We start from the raw sequence: 26,368 nt of genomic DNA, 5'->3' as shown, positions 1-26,368 counted from the left end.
AGACCACTGAGCACAGAGCTGACAGTAACCTCACCAAGCACTCACTAAAACACATTAATCCTATAACAACTATACACAACATACAATATATAATAACACACCCTTTTAGAGTTTTACAATGTAATAGGCATTAAAACACATCATGCTAGAGATTCATTGTGTTTTAAATCTCCTCAAGGACAGCATCTGATTAAAAACTATAAATAAAGACAATAAACACGATCATTCTCAATATTGTTCAAAACATTACTAGCAATAGAGTATTTGTAGGGCCTGTTTACTCACATGCTGCACGGAAGCACACATTTGATCCACTTAACTTGAGCATTTCCACTTGCACTTAAACTTCTACTCCACTGCATTTTATTGTGAAATATTGTAGTTTTCACATTTGCTGTACAGCTCTGTACACGTTTGCTTTGGTAAGTTTTTGAATGCAGGACTTATATTGGAGTGGTTTGACATCATGGTATTGTACCCCTCCTCGTTTGGCTCAATTCAAAGTAAATAGGCCACTCTTTGTTTGTAGTTATTTTTGCTTCAATTCACAAGATGGCAGTGTTGAGTTGATCAGATGATTGCATCAAAAGTCTCATTACCGTATCACTTCAGATCACCCACCAGGTGATTGCTGCACATCACATAGATGTCAGGTCTTGTGTACTCTTCATCTCCAGCGTGACATAGTGCTGAAGCACAGTGCAGATCTCACCTCTTATCATTCACTGTAAGTTTGCTGCGTTGCATTGCCACCTCAAACGTCAGCGATGTTTCCGCGTTCTTTGGGGAAGTTGATCTTTGGACAGAAAGGATATTGTCTACAGCGCTATAACAAAATCACGTGCCTCTAAACCCTCCACGGCTTCATCACACAGATCTCGTATTCGTTACTTAAAGGCGTCACGGTTCAGTTATGGTTGCGCCACCTTTATGATAGCGTATCTGCAGTTTGCGCCGATTATTGTGCGCTCGCTCCTCGCGGCTTTTAAAGTCTGAAAATGAGCGATCAGAGAAGAAAAACGTTCAAAACAATCCTTCAGTTTACGTGTCAACTTTTGTGGGTATGTAAGGCTTTATATTGTTTTTGTATACTGCCACTAATAATTATATTATCTATACATATTTGTTGATAAGTTACCATTAATTTGTCTTATGTGTTTATTATCATATAAAAACAAAAGACAGAAGTGTGTGTAGCCTAATGCATTGACCTATAATCTACTGTAGCCTACATGTAGGCTATTTGATTGTCTCACATGTCAGATGTCACATGACATAAGAGTGCGTGTGTGCACGTGTCTTTTTGTAAAGACACAAGAACTAAGTAGAAGTAGAGGAGTTGGTAAAACACACTTTTCACTCTGCCGTATTTCTCTGACATAATTTATGTTAGAATATTCTAAACTGCAGCAAATGAAAGGTTAAGGCCTAAGCTATAATAATATGTTTTAATACATCAATGTTTTCTAAAATTATGTTATTTGTAATTAAAGTCATGTTGTTTATTTATGCCAGACCCATTAGAGGATCGGCACATATTATGGAGTTGGTTGGCACAATGGTAAAATGCTCTACTTCCAAAAAAATAAAGCAACCAATAGAAACATTTTGGACATTTATTTGAAACAAGAACCAGAAAACCTGCACATTTAAAAAAATATCCGATTTATATAACCCAACAGCATTTTTAAGCAATTCAAAATGCCTAGTTACTTTTGCCATTGGCAATTCAAAATAATAATAAATTAAAATGTAAACATTATTTTTACTTTTTGTTTTTACTTTTTGTTACTTCATTTCATAACTGTATTGTATTTTTACTCTATTGGGCTATGTTTATCTATTTTTATTTTTTTATAATATCTATATTATTTGATTCTCTATTATAATAATGTAATAGTTAAGTGGTGATTAGGATTTTTGGATAAAGCTCATAACATTATTACAAAAAATAACAGAGCATACACAGCTTGAGTGCAGTAACAGGAACCAGCTCTCTCGTGAATTAATTGTATCCTCATTTTTAAATCATGTACAGAGCAACAGCTCTGTAGACACGAGTTCCCCAAGCGCTGCCAGTAAGAGTGTGGTATTGATCATCTCATGCACTCCCAACTCGAAAAAAAAAGCATATTTACCCAATGGTCCAATTATTCCCTTATCCCTCATAAAAAGAATGCAGCTACGTCAAATGGGGGGATGATGGTGGTCCTTGAGAGCTTATGTTGTTGATGTCTCACAAAGCCCTCTCGAAATATTCTGTCTGAATTCATTCTTTTTATTTACCAGGTGGTGGGGTTGGTGGTGGGCCTGAGTGGATTCTACCTGCTGAAGAACTTGAGAGAGAACAGCTTATTTTTCTCTCACAGCTACATCACCCTACCAGCTATCCTCGCTCTCACCAGCGCTGCGTTTTTAATGGCCAGCGGGTTCCTGGGCTCCTGGCTGAGCCTCAGGGATTCCACCTTTCTGCAGGGACTGGTAAGTTTGGGCATATGTGTGAGTGTGGGAATCTGTGCGTGCATCACTGTTTGGACTGTTCATAATAAAGTGTTTTCTTCTCCAGTTTGTTTATCTGCTGGTTATGGTCCTTTGTCTGGAATGTACGGCTTCAGCGTTGGCTTACTTTCACTCTACAAAGGTATAAAAGTTACACAAAAAAATCAAGTGCTTTCACGACACTGCAGACTGGAATAATTGCACGTTTACATTCTTCATGTCCACTGTCTTTTTGTTTAGCTGGATTCAGAGATAGCTCCCCTCAGTGGAGTGTTTCAGAATTACACAGGCAGCAGAGAGGACCCAAACTCTCGAGCTGTGGATGCTACACAAGAAGAGGTGTGTGTTCAGCCATAACTGTCGTAGAAGCATCCAAATACTGCAAACGTGTTCATATCTGGTGTACAAAATGATGTAGCAAGTCTACTATGAAAAGTATCCAAAGCAGCAGCATGTACCTGAATACCAGGCTACACCATATCCAAAACATGAATAGAAGCAGCAAGAACTGTAGATGCACACTTTGTCTAATGGCAACTAGATGCTGAGTTTTTGTTTTTCCATTAAGAGGGATATTTCAGCTTACAGAAGAGTACATTTGGGCAGACCCTTAGGTATTTGTCTTGTTTACTGTGATATTTGACTCTCATTTGGTCCTCCTCTTCTCCACAAAATCATCTATTCAAAAACTGTGCCGTTACAATAACCCCTGATCAACCAATGATCTATTTTCAGAATTACATTTTTGTCTTTTGATTCCCGTTAGTTGCAGTGTTGTGGGGTCCATGACTACAGGGACTGGCTAAAAACCTCGTGGTTCAACCAAACAGGAGAACCCTGTGTTCCTCACAGCTGCTGCAACTCTACATTCCCCTCCTGCAATGGGGCTGTGGACCAACCGTGGCAGCTTTACCCACAGGTAGACATGTGCATCCAGATAAAATCAACACTCATAAGAAAAAGCATGAACGTCTGATTGGACCCCTCTGTTTTTGCTGTTTTTCTCTTTCAGGGCTGCCAGGTGAAGCTGGCGATGAGCTTCCGGTTTGTGCTGAGTTTTATCATCTGGGGCTCCCCAGTGGTTTTTCTGGTGGAGGTGCGAAGGACTTCGTAACATTTTAGCTCACAATGACAGTGTGTTGTGTGAAACGTGCGAGTGAGAAAACACTTCTGACACACTTACAGTCTAGACGGGGGGGGGGTCAAAGCGATTTAAGTGCACCTTTGTAATTACCGAATAAAGTAGCAACAGTAGCCTATTGACACACCCAGTATATAGAAAACTATGGCTGCAACTAATGATTATATTCATTATTCATGAATGTGGCAATTATTTCTTCACAAGTGACTTCTTTCCCATAACGCATAGCTATTTGAGTCATTGGTAAAAATACAAATATTGATTAGTGCTGTACGAATTCAGCATGAAGTTGTTTCCAACAAAACATCTGCACATTCTAAACATCATAGGCATTGTCATGCTCTTCGTTTGTTGGGTACTCCATATGAACAGAGTTTGGGAAGTACTGTCCTCGACATAAAATCCCTTCTTGGACTGCTGGTGGCCAGAATTGTTGCATTTCACTGGGCTTTTCATCACAAATCATAATTGTGTATACATTTTGATTAATTCCACACTGCACTGACTGTTGTGTGTATGTCATTGTTTAATTTGGCTGTTAACCAGAGTACTATTTTCTCTTTTTTTCCTCTTGTCATGCAGATCATTTTGTTCCTGACAGTAGCACAGCTGATGAGGGACTATCCGGATTATCAAGTACTGGACAAAAAGTAAAGACACTGTGACAGATGGGACAGCATTGTACTTTGAAAAGATACAACTAGTACAGCGTGTCATATTGTAATGTCGAAATGTGCATAAAATTGTTGTTGGGATTGCTGTTAGAATAATTATTGCTGAGCTGCACACCTTTCACCTGCTGAATAATAATACAGGTTTACTCCTGTTCACTACAAAACATGTGACATCAAAGTGGTGAAATATAGTTTGTGCAATGTGGTTGTTGGTATTTCTGACACCAAAAAGATTACAATGGTTTACGCAAAGCTTTTTATGGCTTTAGATATACTGTTGCACCTTTCAGTCTATGTATTTGTTGACTAAACGTGTCGTATGACCCTGCTGAGTGGAAATAATCAGTTATGAGTGATGTTTCACGTCTTCTGTTTGGTGACTATGATGTGTTGCCATCAGGTTGAAGGTATACAGGCCTTTTTTTGCCTTCCTGTATCTTTCATACACTCCATAGCTCTGTTAAACATATCATGATATGTGATCTGATGGTTTGTGTCTGGATATGTAGTAAGGTAACATTGTTTCTTGAATATCGGTGTGTTATTATTGTATACAGAGCACTTCTTTTTACTGTCTCTATGTGTAATTTTATAATTGTCTAAAATTGACACACTTCGGAAGGTACAGTAAACTAAACTTAATTTCCTTGCACTTTGCTGTTTACTTTACATACAACTTACACTTGTTTTGCATAGTTCATGATCTGAATTATTGTACCTTGTATGTACCAAATTTCACGCTTTGTTCTGTATCCTGCACCCTCTGCTATGTACTTTTATTGTTCTTGTACGTATTTGTATGTATTTGTCTTATATGGACCCTGAGTCTGAAATAAAGTTTAATTGATTGATTGATGAATGTGAAAAATACAGAAATCCCCATTAAGCATTTTCATAACAACTAACAAGGACATTTATATATATATTAACATTAATTCACAGATGATGACAGATGATTTTCCCTATAGAGAGCAAAACAAAACAAAGAGAGCATCATGATAAACTCTATCAGTATTTTATGGGCAGTATTTATGTTGCAGAAAGCCTTTTTTCAATGTCGGCCAACAACACAATGTGAAGAAGACCAGAAGTTTGTTGCAGGAAATGTAACATATAACAATTTCCGATGATATGTCTGTTTTTGCACGGTGTGTATTCCAACAAACCAGGGGCAATTTTTCAATAAAAGTGTATTCATAAAAATTAATAGCATATTCCATAGGGAGTGATTGATATTCTATTTCTAAATTAACTGAATATATGACAGCAACACGCCGTTAAGCTCCACTGAAGGAGTGCATGTTGACTGTGGAGGATGGACACGCTGTCTATTCTGCAGAGGCGTGGCTGGACGCGAGTGGGCGTGGTGGGCTTTGTCACGCAGCTTCTTCCTCGATTTCTTTACTACGTGAGGCTGATTTGGAGGAAAGTGAACGTCGCCCAGAAAGGACAAAATAGCAGAAGGGAGCAGAGACAACGACAACCCCTCAAAAGCTGGTAATGCTTAAAATGTTGATGCATATTTCGATGTGTGCTGGTTAGTTTAAAATGCGAATGACTGTCATGCCGCTCTCTCTCTCGCGGGCCTTTGGAGCCGTTGGTTAGCTTAGCGGTGGCTAATGTTAGCCTCCGTGGCCTGTTAGCAGGCCGTTGGGGTTTAGGCGCGGGGACATGGATGTATTAATCCGACGTTCTCCAAAATAGGGCCACGGTGCTTTACGTTAGCTAACTGGCAAGACACTGCCACGTAATGTATCCATTAAGCGACACAATTGGTGTTTTCATCTGTATGCAACGTAGTGCCGACTAGTGATAATGAGCCCTGTTTTTGTCGGAACCTGGTTGGACATGGAGGACACTTTACCCTTTTCATTAGAGGAGGGAGCGAGCTTGTAGCCGGCTAGCTCGCGTATGCTAGCAACGCTAAACGGGCCTCTGCACGTTTCACGGGTTGGAGATCAACTCGTGAGATTGCCTTTGCCCTTGACGGGTAATACAATACAGAATTGCATCAACTGTTGTGCAATATGTGACGTTAACCTAGCGGCACCGTTGCCCGTGTGCACCACCGTTAAGTACCGTTACTTGACTAATGTCCGCCGGTATTCTGGAAGCTTCAGCTGCTGCCTCAGTGCAACATTAAGGTTGCTCATCCAGACACAGCAGGGCCAAGATGTGAGACCCAAGATGTTTTCACTGCAGTTATTCACTCGGAATACATTCCGTCCATAGTTTGACCTACAACCCTCGTGCCACAGCTCCAATCTGACACGCCTCTTTCAAATGGATATTTAACAATATAATGGTACACTAGGCCACTTTCCCACTAGGGGGACTGGTGCTGATTACTTAAAAAGGTAACAATTTTTGATATAAATATTTTTTTTTTTTTTTTTTTTTTTTTTTTTTTTTTCCTCCTGTTTGTCAATGCTTTGTTTCATTGGGAGGTTCCCTTTCTTTGTTAACCATTATCACACTGTTGTTAGGCAACATTAGCATAATTTGGTACAACCTTAGAGAACTGTACACAGCAAGTAAACAGGTGGATACTCTGCTTTTGGCATTGCTGGAGATGTGTGTGAGAGGAAGTGGCTCTGTTTATGAAGCGCATGATACATACTATAGCTACATTCCAAGAAAAGTCAATACTGCAGATTGTACCAGCATTAGCTGTTCACATGCTGACTAATTTCATGATACACAGTTCATCTATTACAAAGAAATGCAGTAGCAGTTACCAACAGATGTGGCGCGTAACTGCAGCAAGAGGGTAAACCACAATTTCAGGCCAGGATACTCAGAAACTAGGGTCACGGTTCGGTACTTTTTCCGGCACAATGGGGTAAACAAAGCAAATGCAGAAAATAACATTCAACGGTTGCTTATTGGCCATAATTCTTACTTATTCAAATACTATCTACTTGACATATTTTCAATAATAAACATAAGTATTTCTAATTCTGCAATACTCCATCATAAGATGTTTACTGACATAAATGCACATGTGGACTCAACATTGTATCGGGGCTCAAGTACTTTAACCATATGATTTAAATCTGTATTGTCTATGATATAGTGTGGTTGCATATACACAGCGATACTTCATAGCATTAGATACTATAGCTCGGTCTGAATCTGCAGTGGGATGTGCCCTGAAGGCTGTGGAGAGATGGACTTTTTGTTTTGTTCCGCTAATTGATACAATCTGCTGATAGCGTTGTAAATTTAATGTTTGAAGTGTATCCACAGATATACCCAACTTCTTTACATAATTTCTGGCAATGTTGTGTATTTCACTCAGCTGTGTCAAGTGTATGTCCTCTTAATGTCATGATCTTCAAATGTTTGCTCGCTGCCATACTGACGAGTTGTTCTGATGTCTTCAGCCTCAGGAGCAGTGAAGTGTCTTCATGGCAGTTCGTCGAGGACACATTAAGTACTTAAAAGTGAGTATGAAATCTCAGCTCCCGTTTCAAACAGCACTGCCCATATCAACTGAATGTCAGCCGTACAATCGGGTATTTTAGGTGGTTGAAATTGAATGCAGTTATACAGTAGCAAAGAATATGGTTGAAGGAAATGTAAATTGAAAGCACTAAGAGAAATCAAAAACACTCACACATGCCAGCTCCCACCAGCTATGCCCATGTTCACCAGTTTGATACAGAACTCTCATTCATTCTCTCAGGCAGAGTATTTTACCCACCAGAATACACAATCACAACCCTTCTCTTGCATGAATGGACCTCTGTCAGGTTGCCTTCCTTCAGACCGTTTCCCTTTCAGGACCGATCCCGTTACAGCCACCAGCAAATGTGTCCGCAATGACACGCTCTGCCAAACAGATAGCGGAAGTAAAGAATTCTGAACTCGGGCTCCACTCTTGTTGTGGGCACTTGGCATTGTTAACGAAACTAATTTCAGACCCTTCAGAGCGGTTATAAGACTAGACTTCAGACTGACTTGATTAAGGTCATTTTGGGGTAAAACGAGTTCCCTACTTTGCAAATGTAAAGCTTGTGTGTGTCCTTTTCTATTGCATGGAATTCCATTGATTACATTTCAAGCTGGCTTAGTGGATACTACTGCATTGAGACCAATTTACAGCTTGACTCCAGTCACATGTTTGAGTAATATAATCAGTTACCATTATGTGGCCTTTAAAGCTGTTAAGCCCCAGTTCTGTTTTGCATTGAAAACTGTAATTACACTGCATAGACATTCTTATGCCCTTTTTGACCAAAAGTACCAGGAATTATGCAACTTAACTGTTTGCAACTTTGCGTCTCCACTGCATTTAAAGAACCGTGACAGTGGAGATACTTTAGTATTTACTGTGTTGTGACACTGATGTTTGAGTTGGATGTAATGAATGAATGGGAAAGAGATACAGAGGTGGAAAAGGCTTTGGAAAGTACCGATCCAGGAGGAGGGACTTTATTGCACAGGAACTAAATTTAGTCCCTTAAGATATTTTATTAGATGTAGATTTCATTGCTTGTTTTATTCCACCAACAGGCAAATAGTGTTAGCTCTAGTTGTGCCCACCCTGTGTACTTATCCCACTTTGTGTTTTCCGGCCCACCTGGCCGAACTACAGGAGGTGTACGACATGTCGAACGGTTATGAAGACCTCATGGGAGGGGACGAGGGCAAGGACTCGAAGACCAACCTGATAGTGAACTACCTGCCTCAGAGCATGACGCAGGACGAGCTGCGGAGCCTCTTCAGCAGCATCGGAGAGGTGGAGTCCGCCAAGCTGATTCGAGACAAAGTCGCAGGTATGCTGCTCTCTGAAGCGATAAGACCTGTGACAGACCAGATGGACGTTTGTGTTACAGCCTCTGAATACATCAGTGGTGGTTTAGCTTTATGACTTAAGATAGTTTGGCCTTTCACTCATTTTCAAATGATCTTTATTGGAAGGATATCTACTGAAGGCCTCTTTTCTCCTTTTTCCTCAGTGATTTTTATAATGTCATTTTTATTTGAGAGATATCCCAAATTGATTTCCTGTTTGAGTTGGGTAGTAGTTTGCTCAGTTTTTTTCACCACCATTAGACTTGTTTTATTTATTCCAGTCGTGTAGACAGTCTATTTGTTTGTGTAGACTAGCATGCAATGTTAAGATTTAGTTTTTTGTTTTTAAATACTTATTTGTTTGCAGATTTTTTTGAACTATACAACGTTTTTTTGTTTTGTTTTATTGTTTTCCTTTTTTTTTCTCTAGGCCACAGTTTAGGGTACGGATTTGTTAACTATCTTACCCCTAGTGATGCAGACAGAGCTATCAGTACACTGAATGGACTAAGGCTACAGTCCAAAACTATCAAGGTAACGTGCAACAAGGTGTTCTACAATTCTCAAACCAAAGATGTCATGTCATATAACTCTTCTGTGGCTCCTGTGCTGTCCTCTAACTAGCTAGTACATGTCAGCCCGAGGAACAGCTCACTCACTTCCCTATCTGACATGTCTGTTGAGTCTCACTATCATTTGACTTATTTTATTTGACACATTCTGTCAAATTCAACATGTTCCATGTATTTAATTACCAAAAAAAAGTGCCCTTTTGATCAGTTTGCTTTCATTTTTTCGTTGCTGTAATGTTCTTTCATGCTTCTCATTTTGGAACAGACCAAAGATTTAATGCCTAAAACCAATCGGATCATTTTATTTAGTTTTTCTTTTAAAGTCCAACGTTTTAATAAATAGACAAAACTTTTCAGATGAATTAGTTGTAACTTATAAAACTCATATAATTGCCCGTGTACTGTAAATCTAAACAAAATGGCTAAAATGTCAACAGTTCAATAGATTGAAGTACTCGTTGTACTTTTAATAGTTTTTTTGTTACTTTGTTTTGTACGTGTGCATCAGTAGAGTTTTAATCGGGCAATTGTTGCTTCCTGTTGCTAGGTTTCATACGCTCGGCCCAGCTCTGATACAATAAAGGATGCCAACCTGTATATCAGCGGCCTGCCAAAGGCCATGACCCAGAAGGATGTGGAGGACATGTTTTCACATTATGGACAAATCATTAACTCCCGCGTACTTGTTGACCAGGCCACCGGTACAACAGGTAAATTGCTTCCTTATTTTACACAAATTCTCTTGAGTAACATATAGTTTATGCTGCTTGTATCACAACAGGCATTCACCCGCTGTTGTCTCGTATCCAGGTGCGTCCCGCGGCGTGGCCTTCATCAGGTTTGACAAGCGGGCCGAGGCAGAGGAGGCTGTCAAAAACCTGAATGGCCAAAAACCTCCCGGTGCCGCTGAGCCAATCACAGTGAAATTCGCCGCCAACCCGAACCAGGCGAAGAACACACAGATCATCTCTCAGCTCTACCACAACCAGTCCAGACGCTTCGGAGGGCCCGTACACCACCAGGCACAGCGCTTTAGGTGAGAGGAAGCCTGGTCTTACTTTAAGCCACACCTAGTTTCAAACAAGCAACATCATTAGTCACAGGATTAGTGCTTCTGATCAGAACTAGTTCATTGGGTTTGCCATTGGGTTGTTTTTTTCTCATGATGGCTAAGCACATCAGAGGCAGAACAACCTTGGAAACAAGTCTTTGAAACAGTTCGATGTATCAAAGTGCTGCCATGTACCACTGCTTGTGTCTATAACGTGTTTCTGGCTCTAGTAGAAACCGCACTGCTTGGTTTTCGCTGAAAAAGTTTTAATATATATCACAGAAGGAAATGAAGAAGAGCTAAAATGACAAGTTGATAAATTGTATAAATAACACATTTCCAGAGAGAGAGAACTGAATATATTTCTGTTATGGACATTTGAAGTTGTGATGGGAGACTTTTTGCTGTTTTGGACATTTTACAAACCAGTAGTAAGTTTAAAAAAAAATAAAAATAAGCATTTGTTTCATATAGCAGGTACATAACTGCTGTGACACTCATATTTAACTCGTATGCTGTCCATTTCTTCTGATCCTCCTTGAGATGGTTCTACTCCTTCATTGGAGTCCAGCTGTGTTTAATTAAACTGATTGGACTTGATTAGGAAAGGCACACACCTGTCTATATAAGACCTTACAGCTCACAGTGCATGTCAGAGCAAATGAGAATCATGAGGTCGAAGGAACTGCCCAAGGAGCTCAGAGACAGAATTGTGGCAAGGCACAGATCTGGCCAAGGTTACAAAAGAATTTCTGCAACACTCAAGGTTCCTAAGAGCACCGTGGCCTCCATAATCCTTAAATGGAAGAAGTTTGGGACGACCAGACCTGGCCGTCCAGCCAAACTGAGCAATCGTGGAAGAAGAGCCTTGGTGAGAGAGGTAAAGAAGAACCCAAAGATCACTGTGGCTGAGCTCCAGAGATGCAGTAGGGAGATGGGAGAAAGTTCCACAAAGTCAACTATCACTGCAGCCCTCCACCAGTCGGGGCTTTATGGCAGAGTGGCCCGACGGAAGCCTCTCCTCAGTGCAAGACATATGAAAGCCCGCATAGAGTTTGCCAAAAAACACATGAGGGACTCCCAGACTATGAGAAATAAGATTCTCTGGTCTGATGAGACCAAGATTGAACTTTTTGGCGTTAATTCTAAGCGGTATGTGTGGAGAAAACCAGGCACTGCTCATCACCTGCCCAATACAATCCCAACAGTGAAACATGGTGGTGGCAGCATCATGCTATGGGGGTGTTTTTCAGCTGCAGGGACAGGACGACTGGTTGCAATTGAAGGAAAGATGAATGCGGCCAAGTACAGAGATATCCTGGAAGAAAACCTCTTCCAGAGTCCTCTGGACGCCAGACTGGGCCGAAGGTTCACCTTCCAACAAGACAATGACCCTAAGCACACAGCTAAAATAACAAAGGAGTGGCTTCGGAACAACTCTGTGACCATTCTTGACTGGCCCAGCCAGAGCCCTGACCTAAACCCAATTGAGCATCTCTGGAGAGACCTGAAAATGGCTGTCCACCAACGTTCACCATCCAACCTGACGGAACTGGAGAGGATCTGCAAGGAAGAATGGCAGAGGATCCCCAAATCCAAGTGTGAAAAACTTGTTGCATCATTCCCAAGAAGACTCATGGCTGTACTAGCTCAAAAGGGTGCTTCTACTCAATACTGAGCAAAGGGTCTGAATACTTATGACCATGTGATATTTCAGTTTTTCTTTTTTAATAAATTTGCAAAAATTTCTACATTTGTTTTTTTCTGTCAAGATGGGGTACTGAGTGTACATTAATGAGAAATAAAATGAACTTTTTTGATTTTTAGCAAATGGCTGCAATGAAACAGAGTGAAACATTTAAAGGGGTCTGAATACTTTCCGTACCCACTGTATTATTGAAGAAACAGCTGTGGTGGTGACAGACGGTCCCTTCAGTTTCAGTGTTAATTGATTAAAGTACACAATCTCATTTCCAGGTTCTCCCCCATGGGCGTTGATCACATGAGTAGTGTGGGAAGCGTCAGTGCTCCCGGGAACTCCACCTCCGGCTGGTGCATCTTCGTCTACAACCTGGGCCAGGACGCAGACGAGAGCATCCTCTGGCAGATGTTTGGCCCCTTCGGCGCCGTCACCAACGTCAAGGTGATCCGCGACTTCAACACCAACAAGTGCAAGGGCTTCGGCTTCGTCACCATGCCCAACTACGAGGAGGCGGCCATGGCCATCGCCAGCCTCAACGGCTACCGGCTCGGAGACAAGATGCTGCAAGTGTCCTTTAAGACCAGCAAGGGCCACAAGTAGAGCGAGCCGGACAATCGGGTGTAGAGGAGAGATGGAAATGACCTGCGCCAGGCTTTTAGAGCAGAAGTATGGGTTTTTATAATCTAGCACATCTGTTTGGGTTTTAGTGTGTTCAGAGTTAAATGTTCACTCTTCTGCACCTTTGTACTTGTCTAAAAGAGTGTTTAGGCTGATCTTTTTTTTTTTTCTTCTTCATCATTATACTCATGCTTGAGGACACTCTGTAGTTTTAATTTTTAGTGAGGGGATGGAGAGGGTAAAATCCCATGATACCCCCAAGATAACTTTTTGAAAATTATCTAAAAAGCTAAACTACTGTCCGTATATGTTGCATGTATAACAGAGGGGACTTGGTAAAGAAGGGTTCTGAGCAGTGCACTAAAAGAAATGTGGAAAAGCCTCGCAAACAGTTGACACTTTTGTGGATGATTTGGTGTAAAGAAGGTGAGGACCAATATTTTTGGTTATTTTGGAAAAACAAGTGCTCTGTCCTGGATACTCATCATAAGTAGAAATAGATGCATTAAATGATCACCCAGTGGACACACACACACCTAAAGTACCACTCACCATCTCATGTCCATTTCAAAGTGAAGCACTTATTACCAGTCTGCTTGCGGTTACTATGAATATCCGTCTTTTTGATGTTAATCTATGACTTTTGCTCAAGCTCCTACCAGGTTACCAGTTTTAAGCATGACAAGCATTGGAGGTTTTTGTCTTATTATCCCTGTGTAAAGTGTCTTTTAATAAGTTGTATTTCAGGAGAGTCCTGTTGAATATGAACCCCAGTCAATGAGTAGGGAATTGAGATGGACCAAAGGCAGGGAGAGATGTGATCCTATTAGCACGGATGACTTTTCTGAGCAGATTTAAGGTAGATGAATACCTGTTTTTAAGAGGTACTAAGCTTACATCTGATACTGACTGAGAGCGACGTCACTTAACCTCGGTATGTGTTTCTGTTTTGTTTTTTTCTTTTCTTTTGAGTTAATATTTCTTTTCGTTTGGATCACTTTTGTTTCTTTCTGAGTAGATTTCTATTCATTACGATGTTGGTTACAAACTTGTTTTAACGAGTGCTTATCTCAAGTTTGGAGACTAATTCATGGCCTTTGTTAATGATTTCACTTTTGATTTGCTTTCTTTTCTTCCTTTCTTTTGTTTTGGTTGTTTCACTTTGAGCATAAACCATTAAATTTTATTTCTTTTTGCCGCAAGTTTTGTTTGGTTTATTTCTTTTTTTTTTTTTTTATTTACTTTTTCTAGATTTGGTTTGGAGTTTTGTTCTATTATTTTTCTAGAAGCAAATCTGCAGTGTTGATAGAAGATCCATGGAGGCTTTTGAATGTCTGAGGCCGGTGAAAAACTATACGGACCAATGTTGGCTGAAGAATATTTAACCTGTGCACAGACACTTGAAGGAATTGTCATAATTAATTGTTAATAAGTAATTGTCCTGAAGACATTTCATGAAGCGACTTTTCTAAGACTGCCAGATACATTTGAACCCCTGAAGAGGAACATTAGTAACATTTCTGAGTCGTCTTTTCAGTAGTTGTGAGTTGACGGCTCAATTTGATTTGTCGGCTCAAGTGTAGTTGTCTAAAGTGAAGCCACTTTTGTCGTGCATCAGCGACGCTCGATATCACGACGAATAAGAATAGTGTTAACGTAAAGATCCAGGCTTTTAGACCCGAGCCCATTGGTCTGATCTTTGTCTAATGGGGATTACTTTTTAACTAGTGAGGCTTTGTTTACGTGCTCAGTGAAACTCTTGTTATGTGACTCATTTAGAAAAGATCGTTGGCATATCACAGCTCATCTTTTAACAGCGGTTCACTTGGTAGATTTTTTTTGTTCTCCAAGGTGGTCGGTACCGTCACTGACCTTCATTTAACCTGACCACAAATAAGAACCACTTGGTGATAGTTACAAATATCAAATCAGTTTTGGTAACGGTGACTTTTCAGTTTCTAATATTGGCTCTCGCTTGTGTGGCCCCCCCTGAAAGCAGTACTCCCATTACACGGTTCAGATTTTGGTCTTAAAAGTGCTTTTTGATCTAGTAATTCCATTATTTTTGTGTCGCAATCTTTAACTGTGTGCAATATTTCAAGGCTTGCTTAAAGCAAGTAATAGAAAGTTTTTGTAGTGTTGGACTGTAATCTTTTTTTAAAATATAATTTCTATTTTCTACTGACGTTTTTATGTTACTGCTTAGTTTTTTCAGCAGTATAGTTGGAATTGCATGGAAGATGCAAGTGAATTTGTTTTAGGCGTAGTCAGATTTAACTGCATTCTGCCTTAATTTATAAGTGGGAATGGTGTATTTTACATCAGAGGAGGCGTAATTATTTATTTGACAATGTATGCGGTCATACTTGTTATTTGAGTGTTTTTATGGTTAATTTTGTTTTTGAAGGACACTAAGTTGAAGTCCATTAAATGTCTTCTAACATTGGATCATTTCAATAAAACACTTTGGCTTTTCAGAATTGGAAGAATTAAATGTCTCTTAAGAAGCTTATTGTGAATTTGCTGTATTTTATTGACAAATGTCAATGTGTTGCATATATTTCCTGTTTTACTCTTCGGCTTACCAAAAAGCTAACGCAAATGAAGTGAGGGAATACATCTTGTAACGTCATTGGCCTTCAGATCACATGATAAAGACCCAGTTATTACCATCTGAGACCAGATGGGGGAGACATGTCTGCATTTTCTCCTGCAACATATTTACTGTAATTGACACCACCATCAACACACGGTAGATTTTCTGCACCACTTCTAGTGGCTGCTTGCATTTACTTTCCACTGATTTAGTATGGAGGAGAAACTGCCCTCACGTCAATAGAAGATGAAAGAAGTGTTTTCCATCTTCAAGGTTATCAATAAGATGATAAGATGGCGTCAACCAAGTCTTTCAAATGTTTTGGAAAGAAAAGGGATTATTTAAATGCTGTTGTGGTTCCATCTTAAAAGATCGCACCATCAAAAAGGCAATGGGACTGACTAAGACCAGGAAACCGAAAGTGCAAAACTAACATTTCCAGGTTTTAGGACTCATCCCTGCAGCTCAACAAAGTGCTAAATTAAGTCAAGAATAAAAAACACCCATTGACAGGACTTGATGTACAGCAAGTTTTTATTAGAAAACAACACAAAATAAATTCAAAGCATGGGTATAAAAACACAAATGATCATCTTACTAGAATTATTCAAACATGTACTGTCGCTTAATATATATCCACCTTGTCATAACATAAAGGTTCACTTCAACAAAATTAATTTGCTCCTTGTCCTAGTTTGTGTTTACTTTCAAGTCTTTCCGGTTCTCCGAATTATCGTCAAAAACCAAGATCATGTTAAGGCAACTCAAAACCTTGACAGGCCTAACAGGCGTATGAATGTTTAAGTTTCACCGCTAACTAAGTCCATCTAATGCATGTCATTGCAACACTTAATTTCTTCAGCCGCATGCAGAGTGTCTATATAAGATTTAGGTTACATGTGAAACTTAATGCATTCCCTCCCAGTCAGAACTGAACGGAAACATACAATATATCAAGTAATGAAGTTTTTTGTTACCATGGCACGGGCAAAATCCAGTAAAGCCGCTAAACCCCCACAATTTACTCAAACTTTGGTCTCATTTAGAACAGAAACTTAGCAGGATGTTAACTAAACTGGACTTTTTTTTCAGGCCTCAGATGATGGTCCCTTTTATCCAAAGAGGTGAATCTGTGCGCGTTCGAAGGCAGTATCCCTTGATGTCCATCCCGTAAAAGTGTCTCAGACTTGGCAGAGGTTGTAGCAGGCCAAAGGTCTCTCCAGCATGTTTTCTCCATCCACCTCATACACATAATCGCACCGGTGTGTAATCAGAGGAGAGTCGGACATCGCCACGCTCTGATTGCCAAAGGAGATAACTGTGTCTCTCTGTCGGGAAGAAGTCACCAACAGTACAGTTAGTGAAGATAGATTGTTTTTTCTAGAATTACTGAACAAAAATGTATTAAAAATGGCTGAGGAAAAAAAAGTCCCCTATAATTAGCAGTAGTAGTAGTAGTAGTAGCAACATCCTATTCATTTTAGCATGCTAATGCTGTTTAGAACAGATGACAAAAAAGTACAGACTAAAGTGGTACAACAATTTGCAACCATGTTGATGTTTAAAAAGCCTAACATGCTAAACTAAGATTGTGAACATGGTAAACATACCTGCTAGCATCAATCAGCATGTTAGCTTTGTCATGAGTTTAGCATTTAGCTCTAAACGTTGTTGCCTCATAGAGCTGCTACCATCTTGTTTTCTTTGATTGTCTGTTTGATAGTTTCTGCATATTTAACACCATAGAGTAATACTTAAGATTTTAAATATATTTTTCAGGGGTTTCGAATGTGAACGTGCACTTTAACCTCAACAATTATTGTCCTCTTACTCGATTGGGGCCAGCTCCATTATTGGCATCAGCAGGAGTAGAAGTTGCAGCAGGAGGGGCTTCCTTCTCAAAGTCCTCCTTACATAAATGAGCCATAATCCCAGCAGCTAAGGCATCACCAAGAACATTGATCATCGTCCGGAACCGATCACTGCGAATGAGAGGAAAAAAATACTTTACACATTGCCCCAAGACCCACGTATGCTCTTTACAGTATGATCATGTTTGTGGGACTCACAGAACCCAATCGATGGCCACAATCAGTGAGATGTCAGCGGGCGGCAGCCCCACTGAGGTCAGGACAATAACCATGGTCACCAGACCGGCTTGAGGTATCCCAGCTGCCCCGATGCTGGCCGCTGTTGCCGTTATACTGATGAGACCAGAGCCGGGATGTTAGAGAGACAAAGAACGTATCATGTGGAAGGTTAATAACCTCAGTGATTAGTCTCACCTAATCGTGACCAGCTGGCCGAAGTCCAAGTCATACTCATTGACCTGAGCGATAAAGATGGCCGCCACGGCCTCGTACAGGGCTGTCCCATCCATGTTGATGGTAGCTCCCACTGGCAGCACGAAGCGAGCGATCTGCCGGTTCACTCCACAGTTCTCCAGGAGACACTTCATGGTGATGGGCAACGTGGCTGAGCTGAAAGGGAGAGAACAAGAGGACACGGTCGGGTTAGTTTAGTCCCAAATATGACCAATGAGAAATGGTAGGGTGTCCTTACAGTAGGCCCACATATGTTTAATATTTAAAAAGAGAGAACTAAGATGCTGGACTACATCTACCAATAATCATTAAAATACCTGTATCCTCTTACCTGGATGACGTGGCCAGTGCAATAACTAGAGCCTGCAGCAGCCCTCTGATGTAGGGGAAGGGGTTTTTGCGTGTGAAGAAGTAGTAGAAGAGAGGAAGCAGGATGAGGCCGTGCACAAACAAACCAGACAGGACTGTGATGAAGTACATGCCCAGCTTCTCTCCCAGGTGGGCCGGATCGTGCATATCCAGGATCTTCCCTGCCACGAGGAACACAATGCCGAAGGGGAAGTACCTGCATGGAGGAGGGAAGATAATCATTTATTGCACGTAAACCTTTTCAGCACAAACTCAAGACTCGTTGATGTGACAAATAAAACCGTTGATTTATTTTTTTAATGATACATATGACCTTTTAACTTGACAATGCGCACAAAACCGGGTTCTCAATGGAAGGTTTTCTGAGTTTGGTGTGGAAGAACTTTGACTGACCTGCCCTCAACCCCATCCAACACCTTTGGGATTAATTTGATCGCTGACTGTGAGCCTTGTCCGGCCTTTTTCCCAAGCATCAGTGCCAGACCTTGCTAATGCTCTCAAGGCTGAATGGGAGAAAATCCCTGCAGCCGTTCGCCAGAAGCTTGGAGGCTGTTATATCAGCAGAATAATGCCTTTGGAATGGGATGTCCAAAAATCACACGTGGGTGTAATGTTCAGGTGTCCAATTACTTTTGCCCATACAGTGTACGAGGCTATCCTAACTCATTTTGCACTAATTTGTACTTATACAGTTATCCGGCACTAATATATCTATTTGCTGAATTCACTTAAATGTAATCCAGTCGACTCATCAGCTCTAATGGGAAGCAGTAAGGACACTTGATTCTTCCCTGAGTAGCTGTGTGAGATTTATTTTTAGATATAATCCGGCTCTGCCGTGCGACGAACCGTGTTGTCTGTGACTCAATTTGTCTATTTGCGAAAGTGTGTGTGAGAGTGCCAACTTACCACATAGCAGCGTTAATAATCTTCATGACGCACTCGTTGATGCACTGGCACACGTTAACCAACGGCGCTCCTCGTTCTCCCATCTTCCCCAGCAGCAGTCCTGAGAACAGACGGTACAATCACAGGTGAGTTTGTAAGGTCTTACAAGTCACCTCTAACAAAGGGTTTATGATCACATAATTAATGGTCACGGCTACTTTATACTTATTTTATATATCATATATTGTGAATATTACATTTTTTTATACCACCTCAGTTATTTGAGAGCTGCTGTCACTATGTACTTTCCAGATTAAGTCGGCTATATTTTGCCGATAATACTTCAGTGTTTTGCAATGAAGTCAAGAATGAAAGCTGAAAAAATGGTACGCTTTTTTTAATCTACAAAAACGATTTATTGAAGTCAGCTTATCTTTCTAATTAAATAAAAAAGACAAAAAGTGTCGTGTTGGATAAACACCAGCCAGGGGGATTTTTAACAACAACAATGTTTTATGGCTTAAAATGTAAGGAATGTAATAATGTAATGTATGCTTTAAAATATCAATAAAGCCATTGTACCCTTTATAGAGGTTGACCTATTAGACAACAGTACCATCAGGATTATACTTAGATAAATAACTCTTTTCTGTGATATAATGAGCTGTGTGATTGTCTTACCCATGGTGGCCGAGAAGATGACAATCCCCAGTACGTTCATGCCCTTGCTGGTACTGGGGACGATTTTATACTTGACGTCGGGAGCAGGGGTGATCTCCAGGAAGACTGGGTGGCCCAGTTGAGGGTTGTGGTAGTCGGGCATGACATATACATGGTTGGCTTGAGAGTCTATCGTATCAGTGTTCTGTATAATAGGTACCAGCTCCGTTCGGTACTGGAGTTGGATGAAAAAGAACAACCACAGAGGTTTGTTTAATATCAGTACATATTGAACATGAATTAATGAACAGTAGTCCTACAATCCTTTGTAAGTTTCCTCCTTTCGTCCACTCACCTGCTGAAACGTTGCTTCAATCAGATTTGACGGGATCATGTTCCTATAAAAGACAATTTACAGACAAATAAATCATATGTCTGTACAGAAAGGTATTATTCAATAGTATGGTGTATGAATCATTTCAATAAACTCTCTGCATTCAATTTGGATATTTTCACTTCTATTCTTCAGTGCATATAAAGAGCTCAGGACTTTTGTAAATGTTTTTATATTGAGGGTCAATGTTGATTCCTGACCATGAAAGCAGACTTTCTGGTACTGTACTTAAGTACGAAGTAAGTACTTGTGCTTCATTGAATATTTCAATTTCATGCCACTTTTTACTTCTATTCCACTTCATTTAAGAGGAAATGTTTACTTCACTACTTTTATTCGAGTGCTGTAGTTACTAATTACTTTAAAACAAAAAAAAAACAAATTGTCTTATAACAATACAATGCATTGTTACAAATCAAACAACACAACTGTATATGAAATAGGGGCTCTTTGAGCAGTTGCAGCAGTAAAACACATGTTAATGTATCAGTAATACAATTTAATATACCACTTTCAAGGGACATTTATCTGCATGGACTACTTTCACTTTTGATACTTCGAATACATTTTGTGTGTATTTTTTACTTGGGTAACATTTTTAAAGCAGATATTTCTGTTATGTGATCAACATTTAATTAAGTAAATGAGCAGAATAATTCCTACACCACTGGCTGTTAAAATCTCAAATAAAAGCCGTGTCTCTAATAATGGCCGGGGGTGTCGTCGCCACAATAGGCTCGCCCCAAATACAGTTCAGGGGGGAAAAACAAAAAGAGTGGACAGACTCTTGGACATGTAGGAATGACGTATACACACGAAAACATGCAGAAGCCATTTCCCACACATAAACTGAGACTATAAAAGAAGACTGTGCAGTGAGAATGTGAAACCTCAGACATTCTTCAGACCATACACTTATCTAACAGAGGGAATCAGAAATATATCATCATAATATGTCAACAAAGTAAACTCCAACAAAACCAGGGGACACATGTTCACACAACACAGAGAGAGAGAGAGGCCTTCACATGCGGCTGGAAGGTGGACAGGGACATTGTGTACGTCAATGACACTGAACCCATGAAACAAGCTCATCAAATACGTAAGAGGACTCAAATGTACACTCGACCTTTGGCTCACAGGAAGAGACGCAGCTCACTAATAATAATCAGGTTTAACAAGAAGGCATTAGTGGATCTCTGACATGAATTGTCCCGCAGTAAGCCTGAGCTCACACACCAGACTGAAGTCTCTATCTTACACAGAGTAACATTGCACATGGACCTTCTGAGAAAGTGAAGGCTTAACAGATCACAATTAAGTCTTCCTGTTCTTAGCCAACCTGCTGCAAAAGAGTGAGAATGCAAATGTCTTTCAAGCACATTTTTTACCTTCTCTGTTTTCATTTATAATGCTGCAATGTTCCCCCTGCTCACGCAATGGTATAGATTCTGATTTGTGTTATGATTTGTAATAATCGATACAAATATGCTGCCATTTTATTATATATATAACAACTAACTACATTTTCAGAAAGCTTTACTCGCTGACAATTTCATGATTTCTGACTTTCCATTGTTTCGTTGTGAGAGCTCAACAGCTCCCAGGATTCCAACGCATCCTTTTAGATTTTGTGATTAGAGAGCATCTTGTTCCTAAGGAAGCACAGCAAGGTCACAAGGTTGGAACTGGATCTGTACTGGATGTAATTGGTCTGTACGGACTTCCGTCAGTCAGTAGAGGTGTTAGAGGGTATTGTCCAGCAAATCCCTGGAGTGGGATCATGTAGAATCTCCTGGAAAGCCTGTACTAAGAGGGGGCTTTTCTCCATCTTATGGAGGAAGTGAAGGTGGGAAATACTTTTTCCAGTCATCCGATCTTTTCCACAAACACGTCATTATGTCTTCTTATTGTTTCTAATGGGAAATCCGTTTAGGAACACAAAAGAAGAAGTTTAGGAAGAAAGCCTGATTTGGTTGCTCGTTTACTTGAATGTAAACGAGAAAATCGTCTGAACGATGACTGAAAGAGCAATGAACTTCTTACTTTTTAATTTGTTCATATAGCATTATCGACTATTTGATGGATTACTTTGCAATTCCGTACACATATTCATGGTGCCCAAAGGATGAATCCAAATGCCATTGATGATCTCCTGACCTTTCCTCAAACTAGTTTGTGTCCTGTTTCTCTGTGTACATTGTCATTGCGAGCATGTTAGCATGCTGACATTAGCATTTAGCTCAAAGCAATGCTGTGCCTATAATTACAGCCGTACAGAGCCACTAGCATGCCTGTAAACTCTTATTCATCATGGAAGGAGGAATTATAGTGAATCATGTCAGAGGTCAGGTACAATGTGGAGTAGTTGTGTTCTAAATCACATACTAACATAGTATTCATACTAAGTATAATTGAGTATATGTGGATATTGTGTACGGTAAGAAATACCTGGATGTATACTACATTAGCAAGCATTTTTAAGTATGAGACATGAGCTTACTGCACATACTCAACTGCCCCACAATGCATTGCGTCTGGGTGCCTTAAGACCGGTTGTCAGTCTTGTGAGATTTTGAGCCAGGGTAAAACCTGTCACTTTTTTCGATTTTTATAGGTTCGTTTTTATTTAAGTACCTGAAGTTTATCAGAATAACGCATGGTTGCAAATTTTCTGCGATCGTTTCTCAGAGATGTGAGAGCCACTGCCAGGTTGCCTTGAAACCAACCCCGTCGTCATTCTTGTGGGATTTTGAGCAGAGATAAAAGCTTCAGTTTTAACAAGCTTTCAGGTGATAAAGTAACCATTTAGATTCCCAATATGTGGTGAGTTTATCCAAATAATTCCAATTTGGAAGTTTGCCGCGATTGTTTTCAGAGATGTGATGCCTTGAAACCGGCCCGGCTGTTGCTTCGGCATATTTCAGTGTAAACAGTCACCTGGTTCAATCATTCTAAATCTTTTAATTAGTAGGAAGTATGCAATACCTACTGATTGAGGTTGTAGTATGCAATATGTTAATATGCAATTTCTTCAATAAGGTAAATGTTTGAATGGCAGAGTTCCCATCACTATCTGCACTTTGTCAAAGTGTGAATGTGTCTGCCAATATTCACCTGATGAGGTCCAGCAGAGCGTCAGCGGAGGTCATGACAGGCCCTGAACTTGAATGGTGGCCATCTTTCTCTGAGCCCGTCCCCGGATGGATGATGAGCACCAGTATGATGCCAACGATGACAGCGATGAAGGTCGTCCACAGGTAGTAGGTGATAGTCAGGACTCCCAGTCGACCGCTTGCCTTTGTGTCCATGGCTGACAGGCCTGACATAAGACTGGATGGGAGAACAAAAGGTGTCCGATTAATTCTGGTTTTAACTTTGAAATGTTCATTTTTTAACTAACTTCAAAACAATGTAATGTTTGAACTTATATTACGTCTTTGACAATGGAGCTTCAGATACAACATATTTTACAAATAATGCTCAATAAAACAATCAGTATACGTAAAAAGGAGTTCCAGGTGACAGGATGTGAAAATATACGTAAATACTGAGCATGAGAAGTTTTGTGTGATTGATGCTTAATCTTACAGTTGTAATAACATGAAAAAAAACGTCTACAGGGTAAGAGAAATTGTGACCGCTTATAACATAATACGGCAGCTGTTTTGCTGTTATATTTGAGTCTGGACCCACACAGGTGAGGACTTTTCTCACCTGGAGGTGATGAGCGGCAGAATCAACATCTTTAACATCCTCATCAGCAGTTCTCCAGGGAAGGAGAAGTAGATCTTAGCCTGTGCGAGAGAGTAACACCTGAAGCAAACCTTATTTCTAGGAGTGTAAACACCAAATTACATTGCTTTTGCTTACATTGAAATCCACCACAAAGCTCTTTTAACCCCAACGTCCACCAGCTAGTCGACAACTGTGTGATGTTTGATGCTGAGCAGGTAATGTACAGTGGGTATTTAAAGTGCTTTTTTTAAATGAAACCTTGCTGCAACAGAAAACGACGCTATGAAAGCAAAAATGCGATAAAAATTTACAAAGCTGAGAGAAAACTGCAGAGTCGGGGGACTCTTCTCTGTGGGTTCTTCAATACAAGCAATGTCTTTCTTCTGGTGCTCAAGTGAGCCAATGTTAATATATAATTATTGATTTATAGCAGCTTGAACTATTTCAGCACTTCCGACACCTCTGCTTCCTTGTTATACCCGATGCTCTGCTTGTCTCTGCTTCCTCTCTCACGATTACATGAGAGGCTTTAACAACTGAAGTGAACAGCTCACATCCTGAATATTGAGTTAATTTGCACACAGTGTTACAACTGCCAACACATTATATCAAGGTAATAATTTAAAAAATGGAAGTCTGTATGATACAAAGCTAGCCACATTGCCCCCTGTTCATTGTCTATCCATCCATACCTGTGTGGACAGGTTGAGCGACCTCAGGCCAAACCCAAGCACACAGCCCGTCACCACAGCTAAGACCGAGAGCGTCAGCAGGCCGTTCCTCTTGCAGTAGTCCTTCACGTACACCCTGACTTTCCACGAAAATGTTTTTTTCACCAACTTCTTCAACCATTCCATCATGATTCAGGTTCGGGCCGTATCCCAGCAGGCCCCCCCTCTCCTCCTCCCCTGGGTGAATGCAGATATCCGATTGAGTGAGTGAGTAGAACAGTAGGCCTATGTATCCCACAGGAATCCGAGGCGGAGGACAGCTAGTGGATCTGATCAAATGTGGGTCCTGTCTCTCACCGAGGAACTCCAGACTGAGAGGAAATGCTGACTAATTGATTCCTAGTGAAGCGTTGCATAAAAGGATTATCCCTATTCCATGCTTCTCCACAGCCACCAAGGCTAATTAAAGAGGCTTAACGCTGATTAGCTCCTCCTTTCATAGCTCATTATGAGTTATTACTACCCGCCAGCAAGTTATCCCATTCATGAAACAGGTGCTTGCTCTTTGACCTCTCTGATTTGCATTTAGCTGGACAAGACAAAAAAGACAATCTTTTGTTGACATGTATGTTCTGCATCCTCCAATAAATCTTGTTTTGGATACAAAAAAGACGAAACATTTTTGAAAAGAGTCATAAATGTGAAAAATCTAAACAAAATCAAAACGTTTTGTATTGTTTCTGTGATCACTGATATAGTTGTTGCTCTCTGAGAACATACGGATGGTGCATTTTGATTTCTACTGTGAGTAAGTGTAGGAGTTGCACTGTAAGGGCAGGATAACCAGAGGGCAGAGGCGAAACATAACACACCAGTATCAGTCTTCAGGGAAACGCCATGACACGTCCTTTGATCTTACCATGAGGTTACGCTGTATCGTCTTTTCAGGGATCCGGGGCCCTAACTTCAGGACTTGGCATTTTATTTGGCAAACAATGTCTTGTTGGCCCAGAGAAGCAGTCTCCAAGGAGCTTAAACACTGCAGGTTGATGAGAAGAAAATGTTTGCGCTCTGTGATAAGACCAGGGATCCCTGCCACGCTATCAAGGTGTATATTTTTGCTGTAATTTCAGCAGAATCAAACCTCTAAAAGGTGGAATTTAGGTCAGATTTATTCATATATGGTTGTAGATAATAAATAATCTGAAGGAATATTCAAACAACAAAAAGTGGGATATCAGCTACAGGACCAATAGAGCTGTTAGCAGAAATCATGGCATGCCATTGTTGATAGCTGCTCAAGTAGCTTCTATGTCTGTTTTCGCTTGTTGTTTGCATGACTTGTTAATTCTGTAGTCTGCTGCCGTCACAGCGTCCTTGCTGACCTGGGATCAGGTCCAAAGTTGACTCGCTCCTGTCCAACAATGTCTGGTCACCTGTAACAAATCCAATAACATGTAATCCTCGCAAGCAGGAAGTTCAACGAATGGTACAAAAGGGACACATGCAGTTAGAAACATTTGAATGTTTCTTTTTGAACTTTTTTCTCCTGCTAAATCTTAATTACCATCACCATAAACACGAAACTTAAACAAACAATCCCCCAAATCAACCAGCTGTAGTGGACGGCCACTACAGCTGGAGCAGCACCCTGAGCCTCCCTGCAAACCA

The 26,368-nt window shown here is 40.4% G+C and overlaps 3 protein-coding genes across 4 annotated transcripts; 2 read left to right on the top strand and 1 right to left on the bottom strand.

Moving 5' to 3' along the window:
* Positions 1-758: 758 nt before the first annotated feature.
* On the top strand, positions 759-5,525 carry tspan37 (tetraspanin 37). Its single transcript, XM_031848064.1, has 7 exons — positions 759-1,061; positions 2,290-2,481; positions 2,567-2,641; positions 2,740-2,838; positions 3,266-3,418; positions 3,512-3,595; positions 4,223-5,525. Exons 1-7 carry the CDS (start codon positions 999-1,001, stop codon positions 4,292-4,294), a joined length of 738 nt encoding a protein of 245 aa, XP_031703924.1. The 5' UTR covers positions 759-998; the 3' UTR covers positions 4,295-5,525.
* A 161-nt stretch (positions 5,526-5,686) lies between these two features.
* On the top strand, positions 5,687-16,326 carry elavl1a (ELAV like RNA binding protein 1a). 2 transcript variants are annotated; one of them, XM_031848057.1, is made up of 7 exons: positions 5,687-5,811; positions 7,701-7,760; positions 8,903-9,095; positions 9,545-9,648; positions 10,234-10,396; positions 10,497-10,722; positions 12,715-16,326. In XM_031848057.1, exons 2-7 carry the CDS (start codon positions 7,725-7,727, stop codon positions 13,037-13,039), a joined length of 1,047 nt encoding a protein of 348 aa, XP_031703917.1. In that variant the 5' UTR covers positions 5,687-5,811; positions 7,701-7,724; the 3' UTR covers positions 13,040-16,326. The 2 variants fall into 2 exon arrangements, with proteins under 2 accessions (XP_031703917.1, XP_031703918.1); XM_031848058.1 differs by lacking the exons at positions 5,687-5,811; positions 7,701-7,760; positions 9,545-9,648 and having other exon boundaries at positions 9,009-9,095.
* slc1a8b (solute carrier family 1 member 8b) lies at positions 16,280-25,033 on the bottom strand. Its single transcript, XM_031848026.1, has 11 exons — positions 24,719-25,033; positions 24,006-24,085; positions 23,406-23,621; positions 20,250-20,292; positions 19,916-20,129; positions 19,256-19,355; positions 18,309-18,542; positions 17,939-18,133; positions 17,723-17,857; positions 17,485-17,635; positions 16,280-16,981 (listed from the first exon to the last, which is right to left on the bottom strand). Exons 1-11 carry the CDS (start codon positions 24,884-24,886, stop codon positions 16,835-16,837), a joined length of 1,683 nt encoding a protein of 560 aa, XP_031703886.1. The 5' UTR covers positions 24,887-25,033; the 3' UTR covers positions 16,280-16,834.
* Between the last annotated feature and the right edge of the window lie 1,335 nt (positions 25,034-26,368).

The sequence above is a fragment of the Anarrhichthys ocellatus genome, unplaced genomic scaffold, assembly GCF_004355925.1.
Source record: "Anarrhichthys ocellatus isolate YVR2014 unplaced genomic scaffold, GSC_Weel_1.0 scaffold7, whole genome shotgun sequence".
In the NCBI taxonomy this organism is placed as follows: domain Eukaryota; kingdom Metazoa; phylum Chordata; class Actinopteri; order Perciformes; family Anarhichadidae; genus Anarrhichthys; species Anarrhichthys ocellatus.
The sequence above is the reverse complement of the archived record's forward strand: the minus strand, read 5'-3'. Positions and strand labels throughout refer to the sequence as shown.

What these genes read in the sequence shown, in the direction of transcription:
- tspan37 (XM_031848064.1), top strand. Translation starts at nt 999, where the DNA reads ATGAGCGATCAGAGAAGAAAAACGTTCAAAACAATCCTTCAGTTTACG. An exon ending in CCACCTTTCTGCAGGGACTG is followed by an intron (nt 2,482 to 2,566) that starts GTAAGTTTGGGC and finishes TTTCTTCTCCAG; the next exon opens with TTTGTTTATCTGCTGGTTAT. An exon ending in CTTACTTTCACTCTACAAAG is followed by an intron (nt 2,642 to 2,739) that starts GTATAAAAGTTA and finishes CTTTTTGTTTAG; the next exon opens with CTGGATTCAGAGATAGCTCC.
- slc1a8b (XM_031848026.1), bottom strand. Translation starts at nt 24,886, where the DNA reads ATGATGGAATGGTTGAAGAAGTTGGTGAAAAAAACATTTTCGTGGAAA. An exon ending in CGCTCAACCTGTCCACACAG is followed by an intron (nt 24,086 to 24,718) that starts GTATGGATGGAT and finishes TCTCTCGCACAG; the next exon opens with GCTAAGATCTACTTCTCCTT. An exon ending in GGCCAGCTGGTCACGATTAG is followed by an intron (nt 17,858 to 17,938) that starts GTGAGACTAATC and finishes TGGTCTCATCAG; the next exon opens with TATAACGGCAACAGCGGCCA.
- elavl1a (XM_031848057.1), top strand. Translation starts at nt 7,725, where the DNA reads ATGGCAGTTCGTCGAGGACACATTAAGTACTTAAAA. An exon ending in TACAGTCCAAAACTATCAAG is followed by an intron (nt 9,649 to 10,233) that starts GTAACGTGCAAC and finishes TCCTGTTGCTAG; the next exon opens with GTTTCATACGCTCGGCCCAG. An exon ending in CACCAGGCACAGCGCTTTAG is followed by an intron (nt 10,723 to 12,714) that starts GTGAGAGGAAGC and finishes TCTCATTTCCAG; the next exon opens with GTTCTCCCCCATGGGCGTTG.